This window comes from Diplotaxodon limnothrissa, linkage group LG23, assembly GCF_057381915.1.
Source record: "Diplotaxodon limnothrissa isolate DT_005_m linkage group LG23, D_limnothrissa_male_GT1.1, whole genome shotgun sequence".
Classification (NCBI taxonomy): Eukaryota; Metazoa; Chordata; class Actinopteri; order Cichliformes; family Cichlidae; genus Diplotaxodon; species Diplotaxodon limnothrissa.
In genome coordinates, this window is record NC_140617.1 from 6,461,242 (window position 1) to 6,484,536 (window position 23,295).

A 23,295-nucleotide genomic window follows, 5' to 3' on the forward strand; every position below is an offset into this window, starting at 1 on the left:
GTGGTGGTAGGGGGAGATAGGCCTCCAAACCTTGGAGGGCCTGAGATGTCCCCAGAGAGGTGGCGCCTGACACCCAACCTGACATATAGACACAGACATACAGGCACACACAGACACAAACATCCATTCCCACCCTCATGCTCTCATATGCACTTACTCCACACTCAACCAACGTGGAGACAGACATAAAGAGACGTTGTACACACGATCACACTCCCCAAGCGTACTCTACAAACCGGGTCTAGGTGCCCCCGCCCCTGGAGGGGGGAACTGCACCCAGACCCAGGTGGTGTTTCCCTTTTCCCTGCGGTGGGGGGAGGCAGACCGCCCCGACTCCGCAGCAGCAGGAAGGCTCCACACTCCAGACCGCAGTCGGACGGCCAACTCCTCCTCCTAGTCCTAGCCCCCCTGCTCCAGCAGGTCGCAGAGAATGGGGGTGAGAGAAGACTCCAAACCTCCCTCTACCCGCTCATTGTAATGTTGATGCATGTGTGTTCTAAGGTGCATTTAAAACCCAGGAGGGCTTGGAGCTACCTGCCAGAGAGCAGCAGGTAAGCGCATGGTCCCTCCTGCTAGCCCTCAATGTCTACGTGTATTTAAAATTGAGAGGTGGGCAACGATGCCAGGGGTGGGGTGTACACCCTGATGGTACTTTGGACTCCGTGTATCGTGCCCACCCCCAAGATCCTATATGTATGTGTAATGAGAGTGTGAGTAATGTGAATGTCTAAGTTGTGGGATAAAATTGAGGCAGAGGCAGCCAGAAGGGGACAGGGGGGGGGGGGGGGGGGGTAGCCTCCTCTGCACCCTGGTGACATACCCCTACTCCAAGGCCCTGCATGTGTGGGTGGTTGTGGTGGAGCGGGAAGAGGGAGGCAGCTGGAGATGGGGAGGGAAGGGAGGGAGGGGCAAGTGACCCCTCCCTGGGGCCAGCTCCCCCGCTGACCCCAGTAGGCACCCCCATACTCCGCGACCCGCCAGGGAAAGGGGGCCCAGGCCCATCCAGACCGGGCCCAGTGCAGCAGCACCGCCCGGCCCCACAGAGCCCGGGACAGTCCACCCAACCCCACCACAGAGAAAACTGCACCCACCCCACCATCCACTCATCTTCCAGACTACATAAGACAATAAACACCCAGGCTGAGATCTTCCTCCACCTCTCCTGTATCTCCCCCTCCTGCAGAGGGAGCTCCTGAGGAGAGGAAAGCTCCTGCAAGATGTGACAATCTCCCCCACCAGTTGAAGAGCCCCCCAGGTGGCTCGACGCACCGGCGGCACCCTGCTCCAGGGCTGGGCCCCCATGCACCCACCCACCCACAACCCCGGCAACACACCAACCAGGACCCAAGCCCCCGAGGCCCGGTCCGGGTCCCAGCCCAGAGACGGAGCGCCCCCAGAACCTCACGCCCATCCCGGACCCACCCAGGGGCAGCCAGGCTACCAGGTCAGTAACCCACGTCCGTCAGCACAGACCCTCCCCTAGCCCCGCTGCACGCAGCCGCGAGGAAACAGTCACCTGAGAGCCAACAGAGCCCCTAACCGGACATGACCGCTACCCCGGGTTGAGCCCCCCAAGGAAGATGCCTCCGGGGAACCCCCCGACGCCCTAAGCCTGTCCCTACCCCCACACCAATCACAACAGTGAAGGCGGGACCAAACTATGACCCCCCACCCCCACTAGGTGATGGAGCTGATCAAAGGAGCCCAGAGCAATTGATCTGATGTGGTGGCAGAGGCTGTATCAAGACTAATGTAATCTAATAGATAATTTCTATATTGGTTAGAATTAAGATTATTTTTATTTTTCCAGTTCATGAGGACTGTTTTCTTGGCTATGCATAGGGCAGTGAAAACCATATGGGCGATATTCTTTTCTGAAGTGACATTATCTAAGCTGCCCAACAAACACACTAAGGGGGAAGTTGGAATGTTACATTTCAGACACTTCGATAAGTCTTCACATATCTCGCGCCAAAACTTCTGAACTGGTGGACAGAACCAAAGAGCGTGGATATAATTGTCCGGTGAATTGGTTTGGCAGTGTGAGCAGTTGTTGGTAGACGAAAAGCCCATCTTGAACATCCGATGACCTGTATAGTGCACTCTATGTAATATTTTGTATTGAATTAATTGAAGACTGGGATTTCTAATTAGATGAAAGGTTTTTAAGCAAATCTGAGACCAGAAGTTTAGGTCTAAGTTAACTGATAAATCCGCTTCCCATTTTGCAATAGGAAGTGATATTGATTCATCTGTTTTAGAAAGCATTCTGTATATTTTGGATAGTAATTTGGGGGGTTTAAGAGTAAGAAATTGAACCACACTTGGTGGTGTTTGTAGTTCAACTTGACCCGGTTTAAATTTCTTTTTTACTATGGATTTAATTTGTTGATATTCTAAAAATCTTTTCTTGTTGATCCCATATTGTGTAACTAGTCCGTCAAATGAAATAAATTCTGTTCCTTCTAGTATATGTTCTAAATATTTGATTCCTTTATCACTCCAATCTGAAAAGTTTATCATATTATTGTTTTGTAATATGTCAGGGTTGTTCCAGATAGGTGTACGTTTGCATGGGATTAATGAAGACGCCGTCAATTTTAGAAACTCCCACCATGCTGTCAGAGAAGAGCTGATGTTGATGCTTTTAAAGCATTCATGTCGTTGGATGTTTGAGCTGATAAATGGTAGGTCTGAGATCTCTAGATTATTGCAGAGTGCTTGTTCTACATCTAGCCAAGGTTCATCTAAGAGGGTGTGTTTTAGCCATCCTGAGATAAACTGAAGCCTGTTGGCTAAGAAGTAGTGCTGAAAGTTAGGCAGTTCTAGTCCTCCTTTATCCTTGGTCTTTTGTAGTGTTTTTAAGCTTATACGTGGGGGTTTATTTTTCCAAAGGAATTTGGACATACATGAATCTAGAGATCTGAACCAATCTTGTGGCGGTTTAGTTGGGATCATTGAGAATAAATAATTTATTTTTGGTAAGACCATCATTTTTATAGCGGCAACCCTTCCCATGAGTGATATGGGTAGACATTTCCATCTAGCCAGATCATCAGGTAGTCGCGATTTTGCAAATATTCCACCTTGTAGTACAGTTTGCACAAATTTTTGTAAAAATGCACTCAACCTACAAACATTACTGATGAGTCAAGATCTGCACAAATTGACAGAAACACTGAAGCAGCTGCACATTTTATTCTTATTGTCATGTATGTCCTGTTTGTCAGGTGACAGAAGAACCAACACAAAAACTGTTACTAAACAGTTAGTTAAAAAAATTACTAAACTGCAAATTCAAAGCTTACATTCATCATTTTAATCACATATTGGAATTGTGTATGATGTGTTTTGATAAATTATGGTTTTTCATTTTGTGAAACGTCCTTCAAAACAAACTAAGCTATACTAACTTTATGTTACTCAAATGTTGATGAAAATACTTGGTAGTTATGTGCAGGATAAACAGGTTAGTTTGCATTAATGTGGTGAAATTACTGGTGCACAGTAGCTGTGGTGCTCCTGATCAGATTTAGGTTACATCAAGTGCAGCAGATATGAATTTGCATTTAAGATGATCATGCTTAGATTCATTCACTGAATTCCCACTTCATGCCGACTGTATAGGCCTAGTATAAAGATAGTATAAAAAGTATAGTGTCTGTGTAGCTGATAGGCATCGGCCAAGATAGCTCGGGAAACTGCTGACATCTTGTTAAATTCACTTGTGTACATCCACAAAGAGCAGCAGGTCAGCTGATCACAGCCTGTCCACTAAGAAAACCTACTGAGGCTCGTGTTAGAAATTACTGAGTTGTGATTACTGTTTAGGTGTGGCGGCAAAATCACCCTCTATCATTTACGTGACAGAAAATTGTTGCTTCAGTACCTCAACTTTTAGTGAAGTATTTTTTTAACACAATTATCTTTACTTCTACCCAAGTAAAGAAAGTCTGTACTTTTGCCATCTCTGATTGTAACTAATAACTAACCTGCAGAAAAGGGAATGAAGGCCTCCCTCTTCCTAAATTTTCCATCCTGATCCAGAAAGTGTTGAGGGTTGAAGGAATGTGGAGTTTCCCACATTGACTCATCGTGTAGAACAGAGTGCAATGTAGCCAAGATCTTGGTGCCCTGAAACAAAAACATTTCTTTAAATGATAGGATTTGAACTTCCCATTAGCTACAGTTCTTTAGCATCAAGCCTGCGATTTGAGTATCTCAGAATTTTTCTTTATTCATTATTTATGGTCTTCTATCAGGTTAATTTGTTTTGTAAATACACACATTTGTTACTAGTGGATTGTATACCTTTGGGATTGAATATTTATCCAGAGTTGTGTTCTTGTTTGCCATGTGGACCACATTAAGTGGGATGATATTTCCACTTCTCTGGATTTCATGAATAACTGCATCAGTGAACGGCATGTTTTCTCTGTCACTTGTAGACGGCTGCCTGGATGAACCAACCACAGCATCTATTTCAGCCTGGACTTTCTCTGCACACACAGAAAACAGGAAAACAAGTGTGTTGCACAGTTGACTAAGCTCACAAACTATATATTGCTGGTAGATATTACTTATACACACACCTTGTATGTCAGGGTAGTGGATCATATATAAAAGCCCCCAGTGTAAAGTAGTAGTTGTGGTTTCAGTTCCAGCGCCAAACAGGTCCATGGTGCAAGCCTTCAAATTTTCTAGGTAAAACCCAGAATCTTTATCTTCCTTCTATCAACAGATAATCGTGATATTTGATTATTTGCATAGTGCATTATTTGCGCACACACACACACACACACACACACACACACCAAAAATGATGGGACACTTTTAAATCTCATAAACCCATCTTTTATATAAGACAAGCAAGCAAGAAACAAGCACATTAAAACACTGACCTCTCCCATTTCTATGAGAAAGGAGTCAATGTAGTCTCTTGGTGATGATGGGTCAAGGTTTTCCTGGTGTTCTTTGATCCTAGTTTCTACAAATTCAGCTATTTTCTTTATCAAGGTTAATATTTTCTGGTGTGATCCAGGCAGCCACCTCATCAGCCAGGGTAATGTATTGTACATCTGCAGAGCAGGAAGACAGTAACCAGATTATCTGATTGCCTGGCTGTATCAACAGCATTCATAGAGATCATTATTACTGTATTTTCACGTGTTCCACAGCACAGCAGTATCTTTGCAGGAAAGGATATCTAGATGTAAATCTGAGTTACATTTTACATTATTTGATGCATCCTCTATCTCAGGCCAGGAAGCATTAGAAAATGAATGGTTGAATTGGTTCTAATGGGCTCTTACAGGTGATGGATGAACTTGTTATTGTTTTGTTGTAGATCCACATTCAGTAAATGATCCTTTCTGGAGTATATTTCACTTGTTATACAAAGTGGTGAAAAACAGTAAGTATATTTTCTCAAGCATTGTACTTATAGTACTTATACAATTTCAGCTGCTCTCTTATTTTGAAGGGGACATCATCAGCAGATAGACCTGCAGATCGATTTGGTACACATTTTACATCCAAGCTTGAGACTGGAACTAGAAGTACATGAGAGTGTGAGTGAAGTTCACTCACCCGTACTGTCAAACTTCCCTGTAATCGAATAATGTCATTTATTGTCTGGAGAACATACTGGTACTGCTTGTCAGTGTACTCAAATCGATTGCCGAACACCAAACAGCAGATGATGTTTGAGACTGCATTATTAATCAGGTTCTTAGCATTAAAGGGTTTGCCTGGAAAATGAGAAGAAAAACACCTCTTTAAATATACTAAAATAATAAATAATCTTTTTTAGAAGATGATGGGGGCCAGCTACATGGCAGGGCTCAGTTGGGAACAAATGGGACCTAATTTTTGAAAATTGCAAGTGGTTCAAACATTGCAAAATGTACACAGTTCATGAGGCCTAGAAATAAACATTGGTGGATTAGAGAAAGATTGTTTCAAAACATAACAAATAATTGTTAATCTAAAGAAAGAATTGGCGCTATATCAATAAAGCTAAAATCAAATGAACAGGATATAATGCATGTCAACAAGTGGAGAAACAGTGGGTGCTGTTTGCTGTTTGGCTTCTGATTAGAACCCCTTGTTATAACATAAATCAGGTGATGAGCCACAGGTAAAGGAAAGTCTTTAGTACTCCGAATCCTCTAATGTCATATGGTATGCAGGGAGAAATTATATTTAAATTTTATAAAACATGAAAAACATAAATAACATGTCACTATATTGCAAAAAAAGAATGTATGCCTTGGTGTTCTGCAAAAGCCTCTGTGAGATACTGGCACTCCTGCTGGATGGATGACTCCAGGGTCTTCTTCCCCAGACCAAAGTTTCTGAATGTGTGAAGAGCAAATCTTCTCTGTTGCTTCCAGGGATAACCATTTGACATCACAAGACCTTTGGGAAATAAAAAAATAATGTAGACCTGATCTTTAGATCTTTAGAGGGAAAAATGCAACCATTTTTATCAAACACTACCTTTATTCCCTATAATTGATTCAAATAAGGGCATAGTTGGGCGATCCATGAAGTCTTCTCCTTGGTGAACCAGGGCTTCTTTCACAAGTTTGTAGCCATGAACGACCACAATCCTACCACCAGAGTTGAAGGCTGAAAATGTTTCCATATTTTTCTGCAAACTGAACACAGACGGCATATTGTTGTTTTTGGAACAAGATACATTCGTAGGAGGCTATTTATATTTATCATTTCTACAATCAATACTTCTTGTTGTTTTTTGTTTACTAAATATCAGCACTGCTAAAATTTAGTCATAGTAGGCTACAACCTGTTAGGTTGATTGAAGCCAAATATACACATAGGAATGCGACTAAAAATAATTAACCTTTTTGTCGTGATAATTTCACTTGTTAAAAATATTTGAATAGAAAGAAAAATAAATAACTATTTACAAGCACGTACAAGTACATTATACATATAACGCGTATTTGGTTAAGCAAACAGTCCAAACTTCAAAAGAAGAACCCAAATTACTATCACAGAACCCATTACACAAATATTTCAAAAATTAACTTTTGAGAAATTGGAATTAGTGCATTGCTGAATGTAATTGATTAAAATGTTACAGATTAACTAATTTTATGTCTATAAACTAAAATATTACAATTCTAATGCAGTATATTTTAGGGTCCATTTAATTTATGAATTGTGCTAGATTTGTTTTTCCAGGTTGACGATTCCATTTTATAAATTAATATTTTTACTTGTTATTGACCCTGTATGTAGGGCTTGCACAAGCCAGTAAAAGTTTGCTAAATAAAGCCTTAATCATTATATAGTTGCTTCAAGCCTCATGCAAGCTAAATAACAACTCTGTCTACTCCAGTGTAAATTATGCCTCCTTGCACTCCAGTGATTCATTTCACATGTTTGTTTCCTTTCACATTAGTTTTCTTGTTTTATTACTAGTTAGTCAGCTGCAGGTGAAATCTGTCTGGTTGAATGAAGGTTTTTGAAACCTCAAATGTAATACCTTTATTTTTTATTTTGGTAAGGACTCATACTTCTGTCAACTGCACGTGAAGTCTGGTAGACTGGATACGATGAAGGTCACCAATGAAAGGAAGAGCCCAGGGTCCAGGAGGAAAGTTTTTTGGCACTCTGTTCTTCAGAATATCTGTCAACAGTAGAAAAACAGTCAAAAATATTAAAATACTCCTGCCATCTATCCACTCCAAGCAGAGAAGATTGTATATCGACTCCATATCTTCTATTCAACTCTCCTGCTACAAGTGAACAGCAGACATGTCCAGGTATGTCAAGGTTCAACTTTTCATGGTCAACTTTGAACACAAGAGGACATGTTTGCTCTTCTGTGACAACAGCCTGTCTGGGGTAAGTCATATTGTGGAACCATTAAATAAATCCTCCAAATGCCTTAGCTTTAAACTTGACATAAATCTTAAATCCACTTAATAGGAACATATACACAGAACAACTATGACTAATGATCTATCTCTGACTAGATACATCCTGAGAACAGGTCACAGGTTAACTTGTAACCTGAATCACTGATAGCGCTGCAGTCCCACCTCATGCTGAACCGTGAGCAAAGTGCAAACTTTAACACAAAGAAATCTCTCAGTGTAAAGAAACCTCAGTGTGATTTATTTGCATTAGTTAGATTTAGAAGGCCCTAAAGGTTCAATGTGCATTACAGAGGATTGTAATATGGTTGTTCCCAGTTATTTCTTTTGTCACGGTCTTGGGTCGGCGACGCAGTCTTTTCCATTTTGGTATTATTACTCTTTGATTTCTTGATGTGTCTTTGTTAGTTCTTAGGTTTTGGTTCTGTGTTCCCACTGTTCCGTGTTAGCATTGTGCCTCTAGGTTTAGTCTGTGGATTTCTTTTTTTACTTTGAAGGTTTTGTCTCATGTTATTGTATTGTGCTTTACTTCCTTGTCTTGCCCAATTAGTTCCAGCTGTCTTGCCACCTGTTCCTCTTTCCCTCATGTTCCTGCCATTGAGGATGTCCACAAGAAGAGATGTCTACGCCGAGCACACTTCATTCTCAGGGACTCCTCTCATCCTGCCAATAAACTCTTCCAGCTCCTCCCCTCTGGAAGACTCTACAGGACCCTACAGACTAAAACCAGCAGGTTTAGGAACAGCTTCTTCCCCACAGCTGTCACCCTACTGAACTCAGTCCCCTGCTGCTTCCATCCACACTAATTCTCCATCCATAACCCCTTATCCCTCTCAGGGACCATGATCATGATTCACATTCATTTGTAACATTCACCGTATGCTCATATTGGTTAATACTGTAGTTTAGGACACTGACATAGTATGCTCTCTGGTACAGTGCATACACTGTTAGCTATTATAGTCTACTCAGAGTTCATCTGTATACTTCGTCTCTCCGTACATAATCTGTTCATAACCATTCCACCCTTTATACAGTGGCGTGCAAAAGTATTCGGCCCCCTTGAACTTTTCCACATTTTGTCACATTACAGCCACAAACATGAATCATTTTTACTGGAATTCCACGTGAAAGACCAATACAAAGTGTTGTACACGTGAGAAGTAGAACAAAAATCATACATGATTCCAAACATTTTTGTTTGGGTAATTTTTCAGCCCCCTTTGGTCTGAGTGCAGTCAGTTGCCCGTAGACATTGCCTGATGAGTGCTAATGACTAAACAGAGTGCACCTGTGTGTAATCTAATGTCAGTACAAATACAGCTGCTCTGTGACGGCCTCAGAGGTTGTCTAAGAGAATATTGGGAGAAACAACACCATGAAGTCCAGAGAACACACCAGACAGGTCAGGGATAAGGTGTACACCACTTTCTATTGGTCTTTCACGTGGAATTCCAATAAAATTGATTCATGTTTGTGGCTGTAATGTGACAAAATGTGGAAAAGTTCAAGGGGGGTGAATACCTTTGCAAGCCACTGTAGTACCCTTATCTGTATATATTAGTATATCCGTACATCTGCCTGTAGTACATCTGTATATTTGCTTAACATATCTGTATGTAATCTGCTCTTATTGCACTTACTACTCTTGCACTTCTTATTAGATGCAAACTGTATTTCGTTACCCTGTATTCATAGCTGTGTAATGACAATAAAGTTGAATCCAGTCATAATCCTAATCACTTTGCAATATGTAACATGTGCAATGTTATATATTACTGTATATATAAAATCCATATTTATTCTTGAGTATGTACTTAGCACCGGAGAACTGTGCACTATAACCTTTTCGTTTTTCTTTTTTTTTTTTTGCATGTTTCCACTGGGCAGAAGTTTCTTTCAATCTCATTGTACATAGATCTATTCTATTCTATTCTATTATCAACATAGCACTTGTAGCTAGTGGGACATGATGATTTGCTTCTGTCTGCTTACTGTCTGGGATGGAAGATGACAAAGAGTTATTAAAAGTGGGCCAACATTTCTCTACAACTATGTGAGAGACAAGTCATACAGAACGAAAATATTTAAAGTTACTGTTGCTAAAGATAGTTTTTGTTTTTTAAAGTACTGCAGTGTCCTGTGAAACGTTTCTTTTTCACATAACTGAATGCAAAGGCAGTTCGTTTAAAAAAGTATCCTTTTCTAATAGCAAATGGGTATTTTTATGAAGTAATTTATTGAGATTGAAATCTCCTTTACACGTGAGATTCAACAACAAAAGCATAAACAAAGTATCAGTAAGAAAAAATAGTTACAAGATGCTGTACTGAATCTCCATAGACAAGGAAGGACAATAAGGTGCACTGACCAGTAGTTATACAGGTGAGGAAGGCATCTCAGCTGTTTAACTTCTCTCACGGAGAACCATTTAAAAAATTATATAGATAAAAGAAGAAAATTTCAAAAGTCCATCATCTCAAAGATGGACTTGTGTGAAGATTTGCTGGTTTTCTGCTATTATTTTCAGATTTTCATTCTTTTGGTAAGTGATCATTTGAAAAAAGTATTTTATGTGTGTAATAATCTCTAAATAAATTATTTACAGGTTCAACAAATCCAATGTGCAGAGAAAATATCATAAGTACGACGTTTTGGTGATTCCCTTGAGAGGTAATGGTCTGTGGATTTTATTGCATCAGGATTATTTTATTTGTGAGTCCATATTTATTCAGAAAAATCGTGCAAAATTAAAATACGTTCAAATTCAATTTAAAATATATATTACTTATTAATTACTTACACTAGAGCGCTAGAGATAGACAGAGAGAACAGTAAAGCAGATATTCTTTATGCATTGCATCAAAAACAATAGCAGAAGACAGTAATTGAGAGCACAGAGAAACAGACATGCTCAGCTGAGGATAACTCGTGCTCTAACGTGGCACAGCACACAGACGATAAGGTTTGGGACTGCGTGTGGCTCCCAAAATGAAGTCCAGACTGGGTTTCTCTCCAGCAGGTGCAGTAACTGAAAACTTCTGCAGCAGGGAGGTGAAAAACAGGAATAACTCCATCCTGGCCAGCTGCTCCCCAAGACACACACGCTTACCTGAGAATACACAAGACTACATGTTTTAAATACATAATTTACAGGGTTTCCACGCTAATCACAGCTTATAACAGTTATGTATTCATTTAGATCAACAAATAAAGCACAAGAACATTTAAAAGCACACAATTTAATGCAAGGAACAAGCAGCAGAGTATCTGCTAATCTGTATCTACTTCACCACTTTATCACTGTATTGAGTAGTGTAAATATGATTATGCTACAAATAATCAAAATAAAATGTTACATATACAAAAAGTTGACCATAAGCAGCAACATGTAGCATTTTTTAAACTTCTGCCTAAAACAGCATTTACCAGAGTTTTAAAGGATTGTGTTAGGTGTGGCTGTGTGCAGACAGGAATAGGACCCAAGGTGCAGACTCCGGAGACAGAACTTAAACCAAAACAGCTTTAATGCTGAACTCAAACATAACATAACTGGGGGAAAAAGGTCAAAAATAAACTAACACCGGCAGATTGACAAAACACACAGCAAAATAAACGGTAGATCACGACACAGACACTAAGAAACACAGGGCTTAAATACACAGAGGGAGCAATCAGGAAATGAGTAACAGGAGGGAAACACAGCTGGGGCAAATCAGAACTGACGAGACCAAAGAAGCGTAAACTGGACACACTGAGAAAAGACAGAGACCTTCAAAGTAAAACAGGAAACACATAACACAGACTGAACAAAGACACAGACTCACATGCAGGCACTACAAAGGGAACAGAGACGTGGGACCAGGGCAGACACAAACACTGACTGAACACGGGGATATAGGAACTAGGATACACATAGACGCGAACTAGACAAGGGGATGCAGGTGATAGGGGAGACAGAGCAACTAAAGAAGACAGAGACATAAACCATAAGACAGAACTGAAAGAAACCAAAAACTAGAAAGTATAAATAATATAATAAACTCAAAACCCCTGGGTCAACGACCCAGGCATCCTAACAGATTGCAACTGATGACTAACCTGCAGAAAAGGGAATGAAGGCCTCCCTCTTCCTAAATTTTCCATCCTGGTCCAGAAAGTGTTGAGGGTTGAAGGAATGTGGAGTTTCCCACATAGACTCATCATGTAGAACAGAGTGCAATGGAGCCAAGATCTTGGTGCCCTGAAAAATACCATTTGTTCAAATTGCAGGATTTGAACTTCCCATTGGCTACAGTTCTTTAGCATCAACACTTGGTATTTGAGTATCTGAGTATTTGAGTTGTAACTGTTCTTTGTTCATTACTTATGCTCCCGTGTCAGGGTGTTTCCAGAGGTGGGAAGTAACAAACTAACTTTATTACTGTAACTAGAATTTTCAATTGTATTCTATTCTATCCTATTCTATTTTATTTATATAGCGCCAAATGACAACAACGGTCGCCTCAAGGCGCTTTTTATTGAACAGTAGATCGTACAATAATAGATACAGAGAAAACCCAACAATCATATGACCCCCTATGACCCCCCTAATACACTTGGTATTTGAGTATCTGAGTATTTGAGTTGTAACTGTTCTTTGTTCATTACTTACAGACAAAAAAAAACAAAAAAAAACCAGACATCTACTTTGATAAAGTAGACTTTATCAAAGCAGATGTCTTTCTGAAAGCGCTGTAACTAAGTTTAAGAATATAATTTACCCACTGTTATCATCTTCAATGCCCTGTACCAACACAGAGCAGAGCAGCTATCTGAACGCTACCCCAACAGAGGTCGATTATCTTATTAATAATTTCACCTCCTCACTACGTACGACTCTGGATACTGTAGCTCCAGTGAAAACTAAGGTCTCTAATCAGAAGTACCTGACTCCGTGGTATAATTCTCAAACACGTAGCCTAAAGCAGATGACTTGTAATCTGGAGAGGAAATGGCGTGTCACAAATTTAGAGGATCATCATTTAGCCTGGAGAAATAGTTTGTTGCTTTATAAGAAAGCCCTCCGCAAAGCCATAACATCTTACTATTCATCACTGATTGAAGAAAATAAGAACAACTCCAGGTTTCTCTTCAGCACTGTAGCCAGGCTGACAAAAAGTCAGAGCTCTTTTGAGCCAACCATCCCTTTAACGTTAACTAGTAATGACTTCATGAACTTCTTCACAAATAAAATTTTTATCATTAGAGAAAAAATTACCAATAATCATCCCACAGATGTAATATTATCTACAGCTACTCTTAGTACCATTGATGTTAAGTTAGACTCTTTTTCTCCAATTGATCTTTCTGAGTTAACTTCAATAATTACTTCCTCCAAACCATCAACGTGTCTTTTAGACCCCATTCCTACAAAACTGCTCAAAGAAACAGCTTTAGTCAAACAGCTAACAGATCATCTGCAGAGGAATGGTTTATTTGAAGAGTTTCAGTCAGGTTTCAGAGTTCATCACAGCACAGAAACAGCTTTAGTGAAGGTTACAAATGATCTTCTTATGGCCTCTGACAGTGGACTCATCTCTGTGCTTGTCCTTCTAGACCAGGGGTGCCCAATCCCGGTCCTCGAGAGCTACCGTCCTACAGCTTTTAGATGCATCCCTACTCCAACACAGCTGAATCAAATGGTTTGATTACCTCTTCAGCATGCCATCGTGTTTGGCAAAGGCCTGATAACAAGCCATTCATTTGATTCAGCTGTGTTGGAGTAGGGATGCATCTAAAAGCTGCAGGATAGTAGCTCTCGAGGACTGGGATTGGGCAGCCCTGTTCTAGACCTTAGTGCAGCATTCGACTGTTGACCATTATATCCTATTAGAGCGATTAGAACATGCTGTAGGTATTACAGGTACTGCACTGCAGTGGTTTGTATCATATCTATCTAATAGACTCCAATTAGTGCATGTAAATGGAGAGTCCTCTTCACACACTGAGGTTAATTATGGAGTTCCACAGGGTTCAGTGCTAGGACCAATTCTGTTTACATTATACATGCTTCCCTTAGGCAGCATCATTAGAAGACATAGCATACATTTTCACTGCTATGCAGATGACACGCAGCTCTATCTGTCCATGAAGCCAGATAACACACACCAATTAGTTAAAGTGCAGGAATGTCTTAAAGACATAAAGTCCTGGATGGCCGCTAACTTTCTGCTTCTTAATTCAGATAAAACTGAGGTTATTGTACTCGGCCCTGAAAAGCTTAGAAATATGGTATCTAACCAGAATCTTACTCTGGATGGCATTACCTTGGCCGCCAGTAATGCTGTGAGGAACCTTGGAGTCATTTTTGACCAGGATATGTCCTTCAATGCACATATTAAACAAATTTGTAAGACTGCTTTCTTCCATTTGCGCAACATCTCTAAAATTAGGAATATCCTGTCTCAGAGTGACGCTGAAAAACTAGTTCATGCATTTATTACTTCCAGGCTGGATGACTGTAATTCATTATTATCAGGATGTCCAAAAAACTTACTGAAAAGCCTTCAGCTAATCCAAAATGCTGCAGCAAGAGTCCTGACAGGGACTAGAAAGAGAGAGCATATTGCTCCTGTTTTGGCTTCCCTTCATTGGCTTCCTGTTAAATCCAGAATTGAATTCAAAATCCTGCTCCTCACATACAAGGTCTTAAATAATCAGGCCCCATCTCATCTTAATGACCTTGTAGTACCATATCACCCTATTAGAGCACTTCGCTCTCGCTCTGCAGGCCTACTTGTTGTTCCTAGAGTATTTAAAAGAAGAATGGGAGGGAGAGCCTTCAGTTTTCAGGCCCCTCTTCTGTGGAACCAGCTTCCAGTTTGGATTCGGGAGACAGACACTATCTCTACTTTTAAGATTAGGCTTAAAACTTTCCTTTTTGCTAAAGCATATAGTTAGGGCTGGACCAGGTGACCCTGAATCCTCCCTTAGTTATGCTGCAATAGACGTAGGCTAGACGTAGGTCTATTAACACATAGTGAGTGAGAAAAGAGACTGGAAAGGAAAAACTCAATGCATCATGGGAATCCCCCATACCTATGTCTATTGCAGCATAACTAAGGGGGGATTCAGGGTCACCTGGTCTAGTTTTCAGGTATCTGTATTTGAATATTTATTCTTCTGACAACTTTGTACTTTACTCCCTACATTTTTAAACAAATATCTGTACTTTCTACTCCTTACATGTTCAGAAAATGCTCATTACTTTACGTTCAGTGTTATCATTTATAACGTTTATACTCAGGGGTTAAAGTTGGCCGGAACTTTAATAAGGCAGGTGTCTGTATGTTGTGTTGGCGGTACTTCAGCATCTAGCTAGTGCTACAGATAAGGAGGATGCATGAAGCGAGTGTTTTTTAAGTTGCATGCAATTTAAAAATCAATGTTTCTATCAGTCTAAGTAGCCTGAAAAGAAAAGCGTCTGGACTTCTTTAAGTTTCCTTCACAGACAGTTTCTATTAGCTCAGCAAACATCAGAAAACACACAAGCTGTTTGTGTGCACTTTTTCGCACAGTGCGTTCATAGCTAAAGGTCAAGTTGATGGATTTCACAGGGAGAGAAGAGAATGAGAGCTAACTTCACTGGGAGATGGATAAAGATTTGGGAAGAAAAACCCGACAGGAGATGAGGAAGAGAGGTTAGATTTAAAGCTGGAGACTGCACAGTGACGCTTAAACAGAAAATTTAAAGCTTACATGCAATGTCATTATTTTAACCACATGTTGGAACTTTGTATGATATGTTTTGATAAGTTATGTATTTTCATTGTCGTAAAATGTCCTGCAAAACAAACTAACCTATATTAACTTTGTGCTATTCAAATGTTGCATGGAAATACTGGGTAGTTTTGTCCAGGATAAACAGGTTAGTTTGCATTACAGGGCTGAATTTACAGTAAAGCACTGTGTTGGACTGGTGCACAGTAGCTGTGGTGCTCCTGGTCTGATTTAGGTTACATCAAGTGTAGCAGCGACTTTGCATTTTAGATGATCATGCTTAGATTACTTCACTGAATTTAAACTTTATAGCAACTCTGTATAAAGTGTAGGGGGATAGACATCTGCCAGGATAGATGAAAAAACACATCTACACTTGTTGTGTAATTGTGTAAATCTACAGAGAAGAGCAGATCAGCTGATCACATCATGTACACTAAAAACCTCCTGGAGCCATAGCTGGACTGGCCATCAGATCATGCATAGCAGGCATCTGCCCGGTGGGCCAATGGGGAGTTTTTGTTTTTATGGGCCGATGGGGTTTTATTTGTGTGTGTTTGTTGATTCGTTTTTTTGTAACAGTATAAACAACGAAAGGTGGTGGACTGGCCAGAAGCTGGCCGATGTGTAAAATGTAAAAATAACTCAGTTGTTTGGTGGTGGCTATGGTGGAGCTTCCACTGAGCCCAGCAGGTGGATGAGGGAAAGGTGGATAATAGTGGAATTGTAAAGTGCTTTGAGTGTCTAGAAAAGCGCTATATAAATGCAATCCATTATTAGTATGTACCTTTGACACATCTGATTATCTCAGAGTTGTTTTTTTTTAACTGGCAAACATTTGTTACTGGTTGATTGTGTACCTTTGGGATTGAGTACTTATCCAGAGCTGTGTTCTTGTTTGCCACGCGAAGTATGTTAAGTGGGGCAATATTTCCACTTCTCTGGATTTCATGAATAACTGCATCAGTGAACGGCATGTTTTCTCTGTCACTTGTAGACGGCTGTCTGGATGAACCAACCACAGCATCTATCTCAGCTTGGACTTTCTCTGCACACACAGAAAACAGGAAAATAAGTGTTGTGCACAGTTGACTAAGCTCACAAATATTTATCCCTGATAGATATTACCCTGACACACCTTGTATATCAGGGTAGTGGATCATATATAAAAGTCCCCAATGTAAAGTAGTAGTTGTGGTTTCAGTTCCAGCACCAAACAGGTCCATTGTGCAAGCCATCAAATTTTCGAGATAAAACCCAGAATCTTTATCTTCCTTCTATCAATGATACAAGAGAAAATTGTTATATTTGATTATGTACACAATATAAATACAAACCATCTTATCAAAACGTTTTGTAAAGTAAAGAATAAAAATTTTTAAATTCCCCTCTCGCCCTCATGAAGGTGCAGAGATCTTGGATGTTGTTCCTGGTATCTGCTGGAGCCACTTGCTTTGCTCCGGGGTCACTGCACCGAGTGCACCGTAACAGTGCAAGATCAACAGGACCCTAAGAGCCTTCATCAGGAACTCAACAGGGATGTGGCGAACAACACTAGAGACCAACAGGATCTACCAAGGAGATGCACTGTCCACACTGATGTTCTGCATAGACCTAAATCCTCTCAGAGAGGTAAGGCTGTCAGAACGGAGGGGATCACACTACCAGAAGGAAACATTGCAGACACTGAGGACAGACCACCCCCTAGGGTGGTTGAGAATGACGGAGCTAAGAACCTGTGGGACTTCCAGATACAGACAGACATAATGGTGATGGTTAACCAACCAGACATAGTAGTTGTAGACAAGCAGGAGAAGATGTAGCAGAAGACATACTGATAAACGTACCAATGACAGTAACATCTCAAAGAATGAACACCAAATACTGGAGAAGTACCGGGGGCTCAGAGAAGAGCTGAAGAAGGTGGAGAGTGAAGGTAACAGTGGTCCCAGTGGTAATCGGAGCACTAGGTGCAGTGACTCCCAAGTTAGGTGAATGGCTCCAGCAGATCCCTCTGTCCAGAAGAGTTAGAGTTAGAACCCTTAAGCTCCCAGCCCTCTGGTAGAGGACCTGAGCTTGAAGGATAGACTACTTGCAGAGGCGAGAGGGGAATTAATTTTTTTTATTAAAGCAAATCGAGATAGACATTAAAACACTAACCTCTCCCATTTCTTTGAGAAAGGAGTCAATGTAGTCTCTTGGTGATGATGGGTCAAAGTTTTCCTGGTGTTCTTTGATCCTAATTTCTACAAATTCAACTATTTTCTTTGTCAAGATAAATATCGTCTGGTGTGATCCAGGCAGCCACTTCATCAGCCAGGGTATTGTATTGTACATCTGCAGAGCAGGAAGACAGTAACCAGATTATCTAATTGACTGGCCGTATTAACATAAGCAATAATAAAGATCATTATTACTGTGTGTTCATGAATTTTAGGTTTGAAACCTGCAGCTGTATCATTGCAAGAACGGCCCTCCCTACTGCTTTTGCAGCCTTTTTGTTGTTGCAGTGCGTTTGGCCTCTCAGGGCCACCGTATTAATGTAATAACTTAAAGGTGGGATAATTATTTAGTTGAATTAGTTTATGTATAGGTAATTAGGTAGGTCATTTGTTTGTTTTCATATTAAGTGTGTTTATTATTGGATGGCACCTCTATACAGGGCACAAGTTGGGCATGCACCAAGAAAACAAAACAAAACAAAGAAAACAAAAGGGCAATTTAGTTAAGAGTGAAGTCACACAGCTTTGTGACCTGTCCGTCTCTCTTCATTTTTAAAATGGTTCGAACATTTTAGTGTGAAACATATCACTGCCACAATGTTTGTAAATGTGTCAAAGTAAAAAAGGCTCAGTGAAGTTTATTAAAAAGTCTTTTTGAGCTGTTTGCTTGGAACTGTGAATTAATTTAAGGCTAGAAGTCAGGGGTGTCAAGCTAAGGCTTCATTCATTAGGATTTACACTCATCATCACGGTGTGATTGGTTTTAAAATAGCAACAAGCAGCTCTGCTTAAACTGTTGCCCTTACTGTATCTAACCAGGAAATGTTAGAAAATGAATGGGTGAATTGGTTCTGTTTGGCTTTTACGGCGATGGGTAAATCTGATACTGCTGTATTGTAGATCCACATTCAGTAAATAATCCTTTCTGGAGTGTATTTCACTTGTAATGCACAGTGGTGAAAAACCGCCAAGTGGACATCACAGCAGATAGATATGCAAATTGATTAAGCACACATTTACATCCATGTTTGAGACTGGAACTAGAAGTACATGAGTGTGTGAATAACATGCACTCACCCGTACTGTCAAATTTCCCTGTAATCGAACAATGTCATCGAACATCTGGAGAATATACTGGAATTGCTTGTCAGTGTACTCAAATCGATTGCCGAACACCAAACGGCAGATGATGTTTGAGACTGCATTATTAATCAGGTTCTTAGCATTAAAGGGTCTGCCTGCAAAATGAGGAGAAAAAACATCCATAAAATTAAAAAAATGAATTAATTAAATTAAAATTCAAATACATAGTTGGGAACAAAGGGGACCTTGAAAATTGCAAGTGAAATGCACCTCCAACTCTTACCCAAGGGTGTCAAATAGACTTTGGTGTAAAGGATTAGGGAAATGTCCCGAGTGTTTCAGAACATTTCAGCAAATAATTGTGAATCTTAACAAAGAATTGGAGCTATATCAATAAAACTAAAATCAAATGAACAGGATATAATGCATGTCAACAAGTGGAGAAACAGAGTGGGTGCTGTTTTTAATGTTTGGCCTCTGATTAGAACTCCTTGTTAAAGCATAAATCAGGTGATGAGCTACAGGTAATGAAAAGTGGGACAATTATTAAGGAAACCTTTTAGGCCATGTGCTTTAGTACTGTGAACCTTATAAACATGTCAGCAATGGTGAATTATATTTAAATTTTATAAACACACATACTAAACATAGATAACATGTAACTATATTGTTTTTTTTTCTTTGTGCCTTGCTGATCTGTGAAAGCCTCTGTGAGATACTGGCACTCCTGCTGGATGGATGACTCCAGGGTCTTCTTCCCCAGACCAAAGTTCCTGAATGTGTGAAGAACAAATCTCCTCTGTTGCTTCCAGGGATAACCATTTGACATCACAAGACCTTTTGGAAATAAAAATTAAATTAGACCTGATGTGATCAGTTCAATCAAGTTTTTGGAATTTTGGAGGGAAAATGCCAACACTACCTTTATTCCCAATAATTGATTCAAATAAGGGTATAATTGGGCGATCCACGAAGTCTTCTCCTTGGTGAACCAGGGCTTCTTTCACAAGTTTGTAGCCATGAACGACCACAATCCTACCACCAAAGAGTCGAAGGCTGAAAATGTTTCCATATTTCTCTGCAAACTGAACACAGACAGTATATTGTTGTTTTTGGAGCAAGATACATTCTGAGGAGGCTATATATAATAATAATAATAATAATAATAATAATAATAATAATAATAATAATAATGATAATAATAATCAAGGTCACCTTACAATAACACGTGAACAATACCATAAAAAAACATTAAAAAATATATGTATATATAATAAACATGGTAAAATAAAATTTCGACATAAACAGTCATAAACGTATGAAGGCAAGTATAAAAACTGAGCAGGTAAAAATGGACTAAGACAGATCAGGTGTATGCAATTCTAAATAGATGAGTTTTGAGACGTGATTCTAAAGTGGTGAGACAGTGTGTGGTCTGGAGAACAAGTGGAAGTGCATTCCAAAGTCTTGGGGCAAAACAACTAAAGGCTCTGAGTCCAATGGTAGTCAGGTGAGCAGGTGGAACTGACAGAAGGGAAGCTGAAGAAGAGCGGGGTGTACGGGGGTGAGTATGTATGGAGAAGATCGGATAGATATGGAGGAGCTAGGTTATGAAGCGCTTTGTAAGTGAGAAGCAGGATCTTGAAATTGACACGGAGGTGAATTGGAAGCCAATGGAGCTGTTTAAGAACAGGTGTTATATGTTCAGTGGCTCTAGTTCTGGAAATAATACAAGCAGCTGTATTTTGAACTAACTGCAATTTATGGAGGGATTTATGAGGTAGACCATAGAGAAGAGAATTACAGTAATCTAAACGAGATGTGACAAGAGCATTGACAAGTATGGTGGTACTGTGTGGAGTGAGTGAGGGACGAAGGCGGTTATTATTACGGAGATGAAAGTAGGAGTAGTATATATTATATATATTCATATTTTGCAATTTATATAAGAAAAGGTTTTTGTTGTTTTTTACTTAATATCAGAACTGCTGTAAGCTAGTAGGCCACAGTTAATTTCTTCTGAGATTAATAAAATATCCTTATTCTGCATTCAGCAGAGTGGGGAATTCAGAACAGCTTTGGCATTAAGACAAGTTCCTATAGTTATGAAAATGTCACTATATCAGGTGTTAGCCTACCTGTAATGAGGCCGTTAAGTTAATATTCAGTTAAATAGCTAAACTTGTGAGCAATAAATACCAGTTCAGTGAAGGGTTCAATGAACCTCTTAGGTTTATTGAACCCTTCACTTTACCCACATGGGCACGGGAGGAAGCCAAATGCAATACAAATACAAAGTACTTCTCAATCATTTCACTTCTCAGTAGAATTTTAGTAAAAAACAAACAAACAAACAAACAAAAAACTAAGATAAAAAGTAAATAACAATTTCCAAGCAAGAAAATGATAATGATTTTTTTTTTGGTTAAACCAACAGTCCAAACCTCAAAGAAAGAAACTAAAAAACTATTAAAGATTATTGCCCATTGATGTAAATGTACAATTATTCCATTTATTTAAATGGACTAATTCAGTTTCATTTCTAATGCAGGATATACTGGTGTCCATTTGATTTAAAAAGTTTGCTAAATATAGCCTTAAACATGATACAATTGCTTCAAGCCTCATGCAAGCTAAATAACGACTCTGTCTACTTCAGTGGATCTAGTTCTGGAAATAATACAAGCAGCTATATTTTGAACTAACTGCAATTTATGGAGGGATTTATGAGGTAGACCATAGAGAAGAGAATTACAGTAATCTAAACGAGATGTGACAAGAGCATTGACAAGTATGGTGGTACTGTGTGGAGTGAGTGAGGGACGAAGGTGGTTATTATTACGGAGATGAAAGTAGGAGTAGTATATATTATATATATTCATATTTTGCAATTTATATAAGAAAAGGTCTTTGTTGTTTTTTACTTAATATCAGAACTGCTGTAAGCTAGTAGGCCACAGTTAATTTCTTCTGAGATTAATAAAATATCCTTATTCTGCATTCAGCAGAGTGGGGAATTCAGAACAGCTTTGGCATTAAGACAAGTTCCTATAGTTATGAAAATGTCACTATATCAGGTGTTAGCCTACCTGTAATGAGGCCGTTAAGTTAATATTCAGTTAAATAGCTAAACTTGTGAGCAATAAATACCAGTTCAGTGAAGGGTTCAATGAACCTCTTAGGTTTATTGAACCCTTCACTTTACCCACATGGGCACGGGAGGAAGCTAAATGCAATACAAATACAAAGTATTTCTATAGAAGCTAAATAACGACTCTGTCTACTTCGGTGTAAATTATGCCTCCTTGCACTCCAGTGATTCATTTCACATGTTTGTTTCCTTTCACATTATTTTTCTGCTTTTATTATTAGTCAGTGAGCTGCAGGTGAAATCTGTATGGTTGAAAGAAGGGTTTTTTTTTTTCAATTTCAAATGTTTTTTAATTTTATTATAATATAATAACTTTTTATTTAGGAATGGACTCATACCTCTGTTAACTGCAGGTGAAGTCTGGTAGATTGGATGCGATGAAGGTCACCAATGAAAGGAAGAGCCCGGGGTCCAGGAGGAAAGTTTTTTGGCACTCTGTTCTTCAGAAAATCTGTCAACAGTAGAGAAACAGTCAAAAATATTAAAATACTCCTGCCATCTATCCACTCCAAGCCGAGAACCTTGTATATCAACTCCATATCTTCTCTTCATCTGTCCCACTACAAGTAAACAGAGGACAAACACAATCAGATAAACAGCACTGACTGTGGTGTCCCACCTCACACTGAACCGTGAACTGTGAACAAAGTGCAAAGTTTAACACACATGTGTCAAAGTCAAGGCCCGCGGGCCACATCCGGGCCGGCGTACATTTAATCAATCAATCAAGGCTTTATTCGTCACATGCAGGTTGCCTTGCAGTGAAATGGGACATCCCCCCCCCACCATGCACACACAACAAAGACATCACATGGGGATACAGGTTGGAGATCGGTAGCATTACAGAAAAACACTGAAATATACACTACAATGGGAAAGTAAAAAAAAAAGACCTCTGCTCATGCTGGGCTCCCATGGGAGGACAGCATGAGAACAGAAAACAAAACAAGCTCCTCTGCACAAAAAGCACATAAATGTCCACAGCACAACATTATGGAACACGTGACTAGCCACAGGGTTGGGTAGGGGGTGAGTAATCCGATTTGTATCCGGCCCGTGAGATGATTTTATATAGATATACTATTATAGTTATGCATGGCCCGGCAATATGAGGTGCTCCTAATATACAAACTACAGATCCCATAATGTGGTGCTGCAGCCTCCTTGC

The 23,295-nt window shown here is 39.7% G+C and overlaps 3 protein-coding genes across 4 annotated transcripts in view; 1 reads left to right on the top strand and 2 right to left on the bottom strand.

Moving 5' to 3' along the window:
- LOC146607402 (uncharacterized) overlaps window positions 1-8,963 on the top strand; it is a 21,177-nt gene extending 12,214 nt beyond the window's left edge. Inside the window, exon 10 of the mRNA XM_085347176.1 lies at window positions 7,539-8,963. Coding sequence (XP_085203302.1) covers window positions 7,539-7,576 — 38 coding nt within the window. The 3' untranslated portion in view covers window positions 7,577-8,963. The remainder of the gene's footprint in view (window positions 1-7,538) is intronic.
- LOC146607404 (cytochrome P450 2J4-like) lies at window positions 3,389-5,750 on the bottom strand. Its single transcript, XM_085347178.1, has 5 exons — window positions 5,590-5,750; window positions 4,902-5,078; window positions 4,593-4,731; window positions 4,312-4,499; window positions 3,389-4,134 (listed from the first exon to the last, which is right to left on the bottom strand). The coding sequence occupies exons 2-5, from the start codon at window positions 5,076-5,078 to the stop codon at window positions 3,988-3,990; spliced, it is 651 nt and encodes a 216-aa protein (XP_085203304.1). The 5' UTR covers window positions 5,590-5,750; the 3' UTR covers window positions 3,389-3,987.
- Window positions 8,964-10,132: 1,169 nt separating the features above from the next.
- LOC146607405 (cytochrome P450 2J2-like) lies at window positions 10,133-22,749 on the bottom strand. Of its 2 annotated transcripts, none has more exons than XM_085347856.1 (9): window positions 22,466-22,749; window positions 19,925-20,061; window positions 19,683-19,813; window positions 18,971-19,131; window positions 17,832-18,008; window positions 16,810-16,948; window positions 16,532-16,719; window positions 12,012-12,153; window positions 10,133-11,022 (listed from the first exon to the last, which is right to left on the bottom strand). In XM_085347856.1, exons 1-9 carry the CDS (start codon window positions 22,664-22,666, stop codon window positions 10,847-10,849), a joined length of 1,452 nt encoding a protein of 483 aa, XP_085203982.1. In that variant the 5' UTR covers window positions 22,667-22,749; the 3' UTR covers window positions 10,133-10,846. The 2 variants fall into 2 exon arrangements, with proteins under 2 accessions (XP_085203982.1, XP_085203981.1); XM_085347855.1 differs by having other exon boundaries at window positions 19,664-19,813; window positions 19,899-20,061; window positions 22,466-22,747.
- Window positions 22,750-23,295: the final 546 nt, after the last annotated feature.

Coding starts and splice junctions, on each gene's coding strand:
- LOC146607404 (XM_085347178.1), bottom strand. CDS start 5,078: ATGTACAATACATTACCCTGGCTGATGAGGTGGCTGCCTGGATCACAC. Junction 4,500..4,592: donor CCACTACCCTGACATACAAG/GTGTGTGTATAA, acceptor CTGTGTGTGCAG/AGAAAGTCCAGGCTGAAATA. Junction 4,135..4,311: donor ATAAATATTCAATCCCAAAG/GTATACAATCCA, acceptor TTTTTGTTTCAG/GGCACCAAGATCTTGGCTAC.
- LOC146607405 (XM_085347855.1), bottom strand. CDS start 22,666: ATGGAGTTGATATACAAGGTTCTCGGCTTGGAGTGGATAGATGGCAGG. Junction 18,009..18,970: donor AGGGAAATTTGACAGTACGG/GTGAGTGCATGT, acceptor CCTGCTCTGCAG/ATGTACAATACAATACCCTG. Junction 12,154..16,531: donor ATAAGTACTCAATCCCAAAG/GTACACAATCAA, acceptor GGTATTTTTCAG/GGCACCAAGATCTTGGCTCC.